We start from the raw sequence: 11,645 nt of genomic DNA on the forward strand, positions 1-11,645 counted from the left end.
ATATCTCTATATACAGTCCATGGTTCTGAGAGAGTAGAGGAGAAAGGATAAAAGAAAAAAGTAAGGGACGGTTCGTTACTTGTGAGAGAGGAGGGGGCGGTGCAAAAAGGGAATGGCATGTCAAATATATTTTTTAACACTTGCTTTTTTTGTTATGTACAAAATGTGTAACTAAGACACTATATATATATTTAAAAGGAAGAAACAATTCACATTTTTTAATATTTATTTTACATGTAAACATTTTAATATTAAAGGCAGTCACCACAATGCCTCATAATAAAGTAAAACAGCATATATTCCCCAAACTAAAAAATATTTATGTATAGTGTTTATGATGTAGACTGTTGGGAAATCTATATAAAATCTTCCAACAAAAGGAAAAACAATGAAGTCACAGTTAAAAAAAATAAAAATAAAAAAACACAGTTACAGTTTAGTATTTTGAAATGTGTTAGTTCCTCACATTATCACACCACCTCAGTTGTTAAAAATAACATTATAGGATAGATGTAAAAATGCACAAGATGCATAATGAGCACACTGTTCCGTAAAAACAAAAGTTGTACAAGTAAGAAAATAGTAGTGTTAATACATTTAAAGTGCATAATATTCAAAAAGATTTCCCATCTCCAGTGGTTTTAGTATTCAAGTCCTTCTCAGAAGGAAAAGATGTCAGTATATACATACAGCAGAGAAAAACACCACAAAAGAAATCTAAACCGCAATGACTGTTTTGGTTAAAAATACTTATTAGTTTTATAATAGTCAGATTGTCAACAAACGAACACAGAGATGACACATTACAGTAAGCAGGTCCATAGAAGCTCCCAAGTTGTTCTCAAAATTCAAATAATAAATTTAAGAAATCAATTCAAACAGTTTTCACCTCCAGTCCACCTGTCCTGGCTTGTATTGTGTTATGGTCTTTTAATATCAGGCCCTCGCCTCACACGTGTGTGGAGGAGTCAGGAGGTGAGTGTGCCAGGAACACACTTTCACTGAAATTGCTGGCGAAGCTGGTGTGGTAGCTGGGGCTGCTCCTGCTGCTGCTGCTGCTGCGGGGCTGAGATTTGGACACTGGGGATTTGATAGAAGACAGCCTCTGGGCCTGGCACAGCTTTTGGATCAGGAAACGCTTATCACGGCCCTCCTGGGACATAAAACGATAGATAGTAGATCTCAATTTTGGTAGTGACTCAAATAATAAAGCATAGTTAATGTATTTTAAGAAAAGAGAGAATAAAGAAAAAGAAATTAAACAAAGACAGATTTTGAGTAAACCTACCATAGCTAGCTGCTCTCTTAGCTGCTTAATAACTCTTTTGTGAGCTCCAGCTAGTGCGATCACATAAAACATGGCCAAACTGCAGGGGAAGATATAAAAGTGTTTAAATTAAAACAACAGAGAGAAAAAAAAACACTTATTGTGAATAAATGCTAGAATACCTGACTGAAGCACATACCATGTGAACACAAAGAAGGAGACGGCGAAGGCCTCTGACGAGAGAGCATAGAGGAGCTTTCTGATTCCATCTGGCAGCTCAGATACTGTAACTGGCAGCACCTCCCAGGAGGTGCTGTAATTCACAAATGGTCCACAGGCCTGGGAGGAGTTTATTCTGTGTGACAAGAGAGGAGGTGAATGAGTGTATATGCCAAGTGAAACATGTAAGCAGTGGCAATGAGCAGTGCTTCTTTTATTTATGTCCTTTTTCTACTAAAGTTAGTGCATGCAACCAGGTTTTTAAACATGGGTAAACCCGCTAAAATATGCCATAGACTGATTTCCCATTACCAGTAGAGTGTACACGGCTCTGCAGCAGACGAGTATGTGTGTGTGTGTATGTGATTGTTTCAGTAGACAGCAGCATGGACAGCTGTCTGTGAAAACTTTCCGGTGGTGACTTTTCTTTATATATCTCATTCTAATTTATTCTCTCTTTTAGACTCGGTGGAGACTAATGCGGATCGATGTTTTAGTGCTGCTTAGGTAGAGACAGTGGTAGTGAATTGTGGCACATTACTGCACCTTGTCAGTTAAAGGGCTAAAAGCAGCGTGTTCATGATGTCATGGTAAATGGTAAATGGACTGCACTTGTATAGAGCTTTTAAAGTCCTCCGACCACTCAAAGCGCTTTCACAATACATGTCACATTCATCCATTCACACACAAATTCACACAATGGTGGCTGAGGCTGCTGTACACGTTGCAAAATGCTACTCAGTAAGCACTCACACTCTGATGGCGCAGCATCGGGAGCAATTTGGGGTTCAGCATCTTGCCCAAGGATACTTCAGCATGTTGATTGGAGGAACAGGGAATCAAACCACTGACTTTCTGATTAGAGGATGACCCACTCTACCTCTGTGCCAAAGCCACTATGCTGTTTTTGCATAAATGCTGATTGGGGGCAATATATACCCGTGACTACTGCAGTCATTTGATAGTTTACAGATTTTTTGTGCAGAAATATCTTGTCTTCATGTGTATTTAACAGTAAAATTTGTGTGACAAAAATGGAAGTATTATCCAACAGATTATGGTCATCAACAGTGCATTACTCACTGTGCCACACTGAAGATGACGGGCACACAGGCCAGAGCCAGGCCGATCAGCAGCACCGCCAGGAAGAAAAAGTTGGAGCTGGAAGCTCGGAAGGGGCGTGTGGCTGGACGGCAGTTGTTCATCAATGACACCTACAAAGCAAACAGTTAACTCTGGAAACATCCACAACATCTGGTTTCAATCCATGAAAAAATTGTAATATAAACTCACCTTTTTGATATAGAAAATAAAGAAGTATTTAATAGTGCAGATGGCGGGCAGCATTGGGCTGTAGAAGGTGCCGATCCAGCAGATGGTCTGTCCGTAGACGATCTCCAGCACATTCTGAGGGATAGCAAACTCCTGCTGGCCCCACCACTTCACCAGGCCACAGTCACAGTACTTCACTATCAGCCTGAGCAGGACAGAGCAACACAAGGACAGTTACAAATGACTACAGAACTACGGCTGAGAAAGACTTCCACCTAGAGGCATTACCAAAGGAAACACAAGAAATGTATTTGGGATGACACAGAATAAAATACATATCAGATTTAAGCAAGGCTTTAAAAAAAGTAAAATATGTTAATTTTAAACGTCCAAACATCTTGATATGTTTTAATGGTCATATATTCGCCACAAAACTAGACTGATAACAGTTTTTAAGGTTCTATTTAGATGATGATTTCTTTTTTTTTGTTAGATGAGGACTTACTTTCTGGGAAACTCCACAAAAATGGTGACTGCGACTATGATGATAAAGTCAAAGATGGTGAGTTTGTACATCTCCTGGCCCACACGGGTCTCCCAGCACTGTGGACAACGACAAAGAGGCAGACAGAGACACATATATTAAGTACTATAAATATATTACCATAAGACTGGAGGGAGAATTTCTGAGACACTTCCCAGGATCACTTCCACCACGTGTTACAGTTAAAAAATTCATTTTATACTAAAAACCCAATTCAGAGACTGGGAACTAAACAAATATAGAGCTCACTTACAAATGGCTTGCATTTTGATTAAGACGAAAAACTTACCACTCTGATTAATATAAATTTAAAAAGATTTAAATGATTAAAATTATAAAATTAAATAATAAAATCTTAATAGCTTTGCAACCCCATACATAGTTTCAGGAAATCATTTAAGCATTCAGTTACAGGTATTAGGGCTGCATAAACAGATAAAGTTGCTCAGGTCTTGACTTAGACTTGCACAGTAACTGTGCTTGTTGTTCTCTTCTGTATTCAAAATATTGCCTGACGGCTGACATGGCATTTCTTTTTAGGCACCAATTTCTCTCAGGCATTCACACTCATCTGTGCTCATAGTCACACTTTCGTCCTTCAACCGTGAAGACTAAAACGGAAGCACTAATCTAATAAATCTCCCATATGTGTGAAGATTCTCACTGATCACATGATGCCTAACAGTGTGGGCTCTGTCTGATTGGTCAGACTGTGATTAAATACACTATAACTATATTCAAAATGCAATATCACAGCCTTCAGTGATGTGTTTGTTGCTAAAGTTGCATTTAGAAAATAAGCCCTAACAGGTATGCATGACAGAAATAAAAGTGAGGTTGATGCTGGCACCTGTGTTTTATTTCAAGGAATCATTGTTAACTGAGTTGTAACACAAAAAAATGACTTACAGAGTAAAGCTTATGGTTATAGCCGCAGATGCAGGGATCCGTTTCACATTTAGTGATCTGATACCAGAGAGAGAAGAGCAAAACCCCGATACTCGTCAACCGCATGAAGACGCACCTGAGAAAAATAAGAAGGAGAAAGGAAAATATTGAGCATTTCACAATAAAAACACATGTCTGTACAGCTATAAATGCTTTCAAAATGTCAAGCAATGTACCAGTATGAAAAGGAGGGCTCGCACACTCTCAGGGAAGATTAACTCTTGGCAGAATGAACGCAAGTTTTACACACTCCTTTTGCACAGTTTTTTCCAGATAGTATTTGTCTCTTTATGCACCTATTTATCAAGTTAGTATGACCACTGAAAGAAAGGATGAGTAAGTGGTGAGTGAATGGTAATCCACTGTACCTCATGAGAGTGAAGCGGATCTCGAAGGCGGGTGAGTAATCCTCATAATTGATGATAACGGAGAAGAGGAGCGGGGTGATGAAGTTGGCCATGGTGATAACAATTGAGGGGAGATACTCGTAGATGAGATCCACAATGAAATTCTCCTGCAAACAAGCAAAAAGTTTCATTAGAGAATTTCCTTAATTACCTTTAAAGCTTACTGATGTCTGTTTAAAGTTTTTGAGTGAATTTAGTCCAAATCTCTTTGAAAAAAAAAAAACTCTTTGAAACCTGGGCAATTTGGCCTAATTTCTTTCAAAAAACACAGGAAGAAAGCAATGAGCAACTCAAGGAGAAATTACTAAAAAGTATAGAAAATGAAAGAAAATTGAAATTGCCTTAAAATTAGTCCAAACACAAACAAACAAACAAAAATGAAAAAAACAAAAAGAATAGAAAACAATAATTCTGTGAAAATAATTTTAAATATAGAATTATGATAGCTGGAAATACAGTTTTCTAGACATTTTAAAATAATAGTTTTCAAAATCTACTAATTTTCTGCAGTACTTTTTTCCCCATGCTTTCAAATGAAATCAAACCAACTTGCTCAGGGTTCATAGGTTCAAATACTTGTGAGAGGTATCTGAATGCAGCCCAACAGAAGTGATGCCGATCCAGGTTTCAAAGGGTTAAAGAGTTACACAAAAAAGTGAAACACAGGTGATATTACTTGAACGAAAACTAGTTTAAAGTTTAAATTAAGTTTCCAGTAGAGACGAGCAGAAGGATCATAATAAAGGACTGAAATGGAGGCCATCTTTCATTACCTTAATCTTATCCAGCTGGACTTTTTGGGAGAAGATTGTGGCAACAGAAATGCTGTAGAAGCAAGCGGCCAGTACGGCGATGACAAAAAGGTTGAGAATGAGGCGGATGAGGTATATTCGACACTTCTCTTTGCGGGTGCGGTCTGCTATTTTCTGTTTGATCCTCTCCTCCTCCAAATCTGTCTGGACACATAAAAACATGCAGTTTTAGATTACAGGTAAACATTCAACGGATACATAAATTACACATTTGCAACAACAAAGTAATTTCTGAGGGAGAGACACTCCATCAGCTTTCTGAAAAGGCTAAAAAAATTACAACATACTGAAGGAAATGAGAGATAGAAATCAAAGTCCCTCTGTATTTTATAAAGCTCTCTACTTTGCACAGTCATATCCACCAAAAAACGCTTGAGCCGAAGTTAACCAAGGAAAATCATGGTGGACTAAAATTCTGCTTATCTTCAACCAACTGACTATTACACGGTAAATAAACCTGCAGGTTATCTATAGATTCACAAAATCCACCACAGGGCACTGCGTGTGTTCTACATAGTAGCGTTGACTGTCCACCAAGCGTTTTCTTCCTGTCACAGGGCTGGACATTAAAGACTCTGTGTTCAGTCATAATACTAATATCAATAATAATCATCATCATCGCCATGCAGTTGTCCAATCAGGCAAGTGAAAGTATCTGTAATGTCTAATGTTATGTTATTAAATAATACAGTGCGTAATGTATCACAGAAGAAGTGCTTTTTCAGCTGAGCTGTGTGTGCGAGTCCGTCTCACCACTAACCGCTGAACAAGACTAGGGAAATCTGACACTCGATAAAACAGAAGTTGCAGTTGGAGTCGATTATGCTACATACAACATAACGTTCCTAACGTTAAATATCTCCTGGAACGCTGCATGGGTCACACGGGTACTTTTTCTGCCCAGAAGCTAAGTTAACCTTTGTGCAAAAATGACTACAGTGTGCTAGAATCCCTTTCAGAGGCTTTGTAATCCAGCCTTGAACTGCAGTGTCTTTTTGGAGAGTTTGCAATATAAATCCACACTGATAAATGCAACACTGAATGTTTTCTGGGTTTTTTTTTCTCAGTTTTTCTGATTGAAAATGAGTCTAAAAAATGTTAAAACTTTGGGTAAAATGCTGTGCTCCTTATTGCCACTTTTTTACCTCAACGTCTGCTCATAATGGAGAGGCAGGAAAAATATCACAAAGACCAACCGTCCCATAAATATGCTACTGCTGAACAAAGTTGGTGTTTCAGCTGAGAAAAACGCTCAAGGTGGACAAACAGCTTCAAGAAAGTAATACCAGCTGGACCAATGAGAATTTGGCTGGACATAAGCGTATCAACAAAAGGTGTCAGCCCTAAAAAATACACCCAAAACTACTATTTAGGTTTACATGAAACTGAGCATTTAAACACACCCACTGATACCTTGCCGTTCCTGCTAAATTATGTCCCATAAATCCTCTTGTTTAAGAGAAATGATCCACTAACCCTGAGCTCATAGAGCAAACTGCTTCTCTTCAGCCTCACTGCGTTCTCATTGGTGATGCAGAAGTCCCAGCCAGCAAATATCTTGTTGCAAAAACTCTGAAAGCGATCCTCGTCCTGAACCAGGTTGCGTTTGAATCCTGTGGCAGACCTAGGAGAAATTCAAAGTTAACAACATTCCACACACTGAATTTAATCCCTCATGATTCTTGCCTTTTCAGTACCTTTTAACAATCCAGATTAGACTGAGGATCAGGTAGGCGATGGTGACCATCAGGTAGGCCAGCGGCAAATTATACGTGGTCTTCGGAAAATATATTTTGTCCACCTTGTAGTAGCCGTAGAAAAGATAAGTCTGCTCCAGGAAGCCCTGCAGATTAAAAACAAAAGCTGAGTGAGAAAATCAAACTAAGCTTTACTCCAGGGCCCCCCATTTCTTTATTTTTATTAACAGATGCTCAAATTACAGTGCAATTACAGTTCCAAAATGTGTTAGGTTTCATTTGTGCAATTGAAAAGATTTTTTTTTTAAAAAAAAGTAAAAGTTTAAAGATACTTATCCAAAAACAAAAGAGAAGATGCAAAAGAAAACAACAACAAAAAAACCCCACTAACTATAAGGATACCATTCCTTAAACATATATACACACAGAAAGGATGTAATAAGGGACATTTGCAGGTACTAACATATGAGTCACGAATGGATCAGAAATGACCAGAATTGGGAAAGAAAAACAACAATCTAAACTCTCTATTTTCTGTCAATTATTTGAATATGAGAAACTATTTAACAAAACCAACATACAAGTTTAAGTTAAGGTTGGTCCAGAAATAATCGCATCCCTGTGAGAAAGACGCATCGCTCAAGGCATGACCACTCCTAAAACGCCTTGGAAGTGCATCTGGAAAAACCTCTGGGAGCGCCTGTGGAGTGTGGCTATGTGGACGTTGCCAGAAGTGACACTGACGAGAGGTGCGACTCCATGCCTTGAGCGGAAAAGTTGAAAATATTTGAACTTTTATGCGCAGCAGGCACGCTGTACCATAGGGAAATGATGGTTTTGCTGGCAACGCTTCATTTGCGACAGTGTGATCGGCAACTAATTCCAAATAAGGCAGTGTGTTAATAAAGGACTTACTCCACCAGACAGCAGATCTGTGATGTGCTCATGAAAGATGACCAGACCTCGCCGGGCGCTGCTTGGATACCAGCTGCACACACTTCCTGTAGCAAAACACAGGAAAGAAAAAAATAAGATGATTCTATGCCTGGTTTATGCTTAAAGCTGCAACAAACAAGCGTCCTCTCACCCTCATTCTGGTTGTAGGTGATATTTCCAGAAACACTGGGGGCGATGATGATGGGCAACATGACAAAGCTGAACATGAGCAGAAAGATGATCAAGTTGAGCATGACCAGGTAGCGCAGGAAGGAGAAGTAAGACAGGATCCCTGTGCCAAACGTCCCTGTTGAGAGTAAAAGAGAAGAAACAAAACCACAATTGGTACACTTTCTGTTAGAGCGGGAGTATATTTACTCATGTCGACCATCCAAGCAGAAATCAATAAATGCCTCTGAGGCTTAAGATATAGTTTTCTGACAGTCCATTACAGCTTTCATCTCTCACCCTCTATCAGGTGGATGTCTCCCCTCCAGAGCTTCAGGGAGTTCAGCCATTCCTGGGCATCATCCCTCAGCCTCCTCAGGTACCTGCTGGTGTTTTGCTTCAACTGTCTCACTTTGCTGAGCTCTCGATCTTCCTCCAAGCGCTGTGTTCTAAAAAGTAACAGTCAAACGCACACTGTCGGTTTGAGAACTTTTAAAGAATAAAAAACAAATAATTTTTGAACTCTAAAAACATCTTTCCTACTTGTCTCTGCGTTTCTCTGCCATGCTCTTGGCCAGTTCCCTGATGGGTCTGTGCTCCGTGTGAGTCTTGTGTTTCTCCCGATGTCTTTTGAACGTGTTAATGCCCCATTTCCCGCTGCCCGAAGAACCAAGTCTGCCTCTAGAGCTGTTCCTACGTTTGCTGCCGGTAGCGGACGACTTCCTGCGGTACAGCAGGGACTGGTAGCTGGGGAGCTGGTCCAACAGAGGGTTACTGACTCTTCCACTATTATCAGTGTAGAAGACTAGAAAAGGAGAATAAATACGATTAGATCTTACAGAGTTTAAGTGTTTTACTGCTGTCTAATTAATAATTAGGCTGTCTATGCAGTAGGAGGATGCAAATACTACACTGTCATATGATCAGAGAAAACAGAAGAAAAGGGACTGTGGTGTTTGCTTTTTCTCAAGAGGTAGAAAATGTACAACTACTAGAACACACTGGAGAAATAAACGCTCCTGCTGGCAAATATGTCACCCACCACCAATATGTGAATCGTCACACAGCCTCTGGTTTGCTACATAACTATCTTCTTTAAAGTCACTTCTGAAGACTTACTTTTATTAAAAGGTGTTCCTAAGATTTCTCTTTAAAGGATTGTTATTATTATTATTATTTTTATTATTATACTGTACAATACTCCTAAGATAACTTAAGTCTTGCACTGCTGTTTGATTTTAAATTCAATCACTGTTTTCATAGTTTTCTTCTGAGTTGTATTTTTGCTTTTAAAATGCGTGTCCTTTGTATGTGTTTTATTGTGATTTCATGTATAAAGCACTTAATGTAACGTTGCTCTGATAAGTGCAATAAAAATAAACTTTACAATAATAATATTAATAATAAGAAAAAAATATTATTAGACTAGATTGATTAAATTAGATTAGATCTTTATTTGTCCAAAATGTAAAAAATTGTCTTTGGCCTCACAAAAAAAACCACAATGACATGGATTACAAACAAAACAACATTTAAAAACAGAGAGATTAAGATAGCGCTTTAATTATTATTACTATTACATCCGAAGAGTATCTTATACACGTTAATGTATGTTATGTTGTAATTTGTGTTAATATGACAAGATGTTGCTTCTAGTTATTAAAATATGTTCCTAAAGCGATAAAACAAACTAAGCTTTATGTTTGTTGCGCTTTATAAACAAAAGAGGATGTCGTAGCCAAGACGCAAAGTCAGCAGGTAAAAATGCCAACCGCGGAGTTTCGACACGTAACACTGACGAGACTCAAACAAAACCAAACAACTCTTTAAACACCGTAACTTTAGCTTCAGAGACATTTTAACAAATCATTAACGACCAGGTCAAAGCTGTCAGCAGCTCTGTGAACTAACTTTGAGGTTAGCATTACTAGCTGCTGAGCTAACGCCGCACTAAGTTTTAATGAACCAGGCTAACTTCTCAGTTAGCAGCAGACTCAAGTAGATGACTTTACCTGAGTCGACCTCCATCGTTCTCGTTTCTGAATAGAAAATATGTATTTATCGTAATAATAATGTTTGCAAACAATGAACCTAGCAGACTCTGTGGACAGGGAGTTGACTCTCCGCTGTCAGGAAGACAACAGTCCTTCCCGGAGACAACTTCCTGGATATGGATCCAGGAGCAGCTCCGACCTCTCACTCACTGGGTTTTATTTTTTGGCATTTTATTGTACCCTTTTCGAGTGCTTATTCTAATTTTACTGGTTTTAATTTAATTAAACATATTTTTAAAATAATATTTTCAATCCTTCATCTATTTAGTTATGTTAGACGGTTAAAAAAATATGAAAGAATCAGAATTAATAGTATAAATAATAACAAACAAACAAATAAATGAATAAACAAAAAGTAATACAATAAATTAATAGAACAATTTAAAAATAATTATTTATTTATAAAAATGAATGAATAAGAATAAAGATAAATAGTTTGAAATTATTAAAGGGTAGCATTCTCAGTGATTGTAAGTGAAAAGACACTTTCAAAAATTAAAGTATAAAAATATGTATTCAATTTGATGCAGCAGACTTTGAGATTTGGATGGGCAAATTGTCAAACTCATGCTCAAACTCCAGAGACGCTACATCCTACAATTCTCATAATGCAACTGCATACCATCTTTTTAGACTTTACCTATGCCCATGTCTGTCAAACTCCATGAGCTAATATCCCATGCTGTCTGTTATAAATTTGAAGTGTTTTTTAATTTTTATTTATTTATTTTTTTTAAATTTTACTTATTTTACTCTTGTGAGCAGACAGAGATTAAGCTGGTCCTGGACACATTCTTGTGCAGTGAAGGATTTGTGTATAAAGAGGTTATTGGTACGTAGCAACCGAAACGTCGGAAGTAAAAAGATCAAATGAAATATAAAAAAAATGAAGTTTATAATTATAATAAATAAACAATATTAAGACAAACAATACACCTTGATAAATGTTTCTACGTACAAATTGAATTCAACCTGAACTTGGCATATATTAAAGTTTGGGAAGGACTTAGACAATCTTGCCTGCACAAGTGTGAGATTTGTCATGTACCTCAGAGACTTGTTATGATACTGCACTCAAATGTGGTTTTACCGTGTTCATGAGAAGAGTCTGAATGCACCCGTTGTGGTATTCAAAACCTTGTACATTTTTTGAGAGCCCTGAGTTCACAAGGTCGTGTTCACAACATCCCATGTCATAAACACGAGCTCACAAGTTCCATTTGAAGACAACATTACGTCAGAATTTATTGATAATGACGGACAAATTTGAAGTCTCATGCCAAGATAACCCCCAGTGACATCATCGGTTATTTTTCCCTCC

General features: G+C 37.9%; 1 protein-coding gene across 1 annotated transcript; it reads right to left on the minus strand.

Annotated features, from left to right (window-relative positions):
* Window positions 1–212: 212 nt before the first annotated feature.
* tmc7 (transmembrane channel like 7) lies at window positions 213–10,431 on the minus strand. The gene is made up of 16 exons (XM_088074103.1): window positions 10,283–10,431; window positions 8,814–9,075; window positions 8,571–8,719; window positions 8,254–8,409; window positions 8,082–8,167; window positions 7,167–7,312; window positions 6,946–7,093; window positions 5,431–5,613; window positions 4,619–4,764; window positions 4,212–4,326; window positions 3,264–3,361; window positions 2,780–2,963; window positions 2,570–2,700; window positions 1,467–1,622; window positions 1,289–1,367; window positions 213–1,153 (listed from the first exon to the last, which is right to left on the minus strand). Exons 1-16 carry the CDS (start codon window positions 10,296–10,298, stop codon window positions 950–952), a joined length of 2,259 nt encoding a protein of 752 aa, XP_087930229.1. The 5' UTR covers window positions 10,299–10,431; the 3' UTR covers window positions 213–949.
* Window positions 10,432–11,645: the final 1,214 nt, after the last annotated feature.

The sequence above is a fragment of the Plectropomus leopardus genome, chromosome 3 (assembly GCF_026936395.1).
Source record: "Plectropomus leopardus strain MGB_pleo_1.0 chromosome 3, ASM2693639v1, whole genome shotgun sequence".
Classification (NCBI taxonomy): domain Eukaryota; kingdom Metazoa; phylum Chordata; class Actinopteri; order Perciformes; family Serranidae; genus Plectropomus; species Plectropomus leopardus.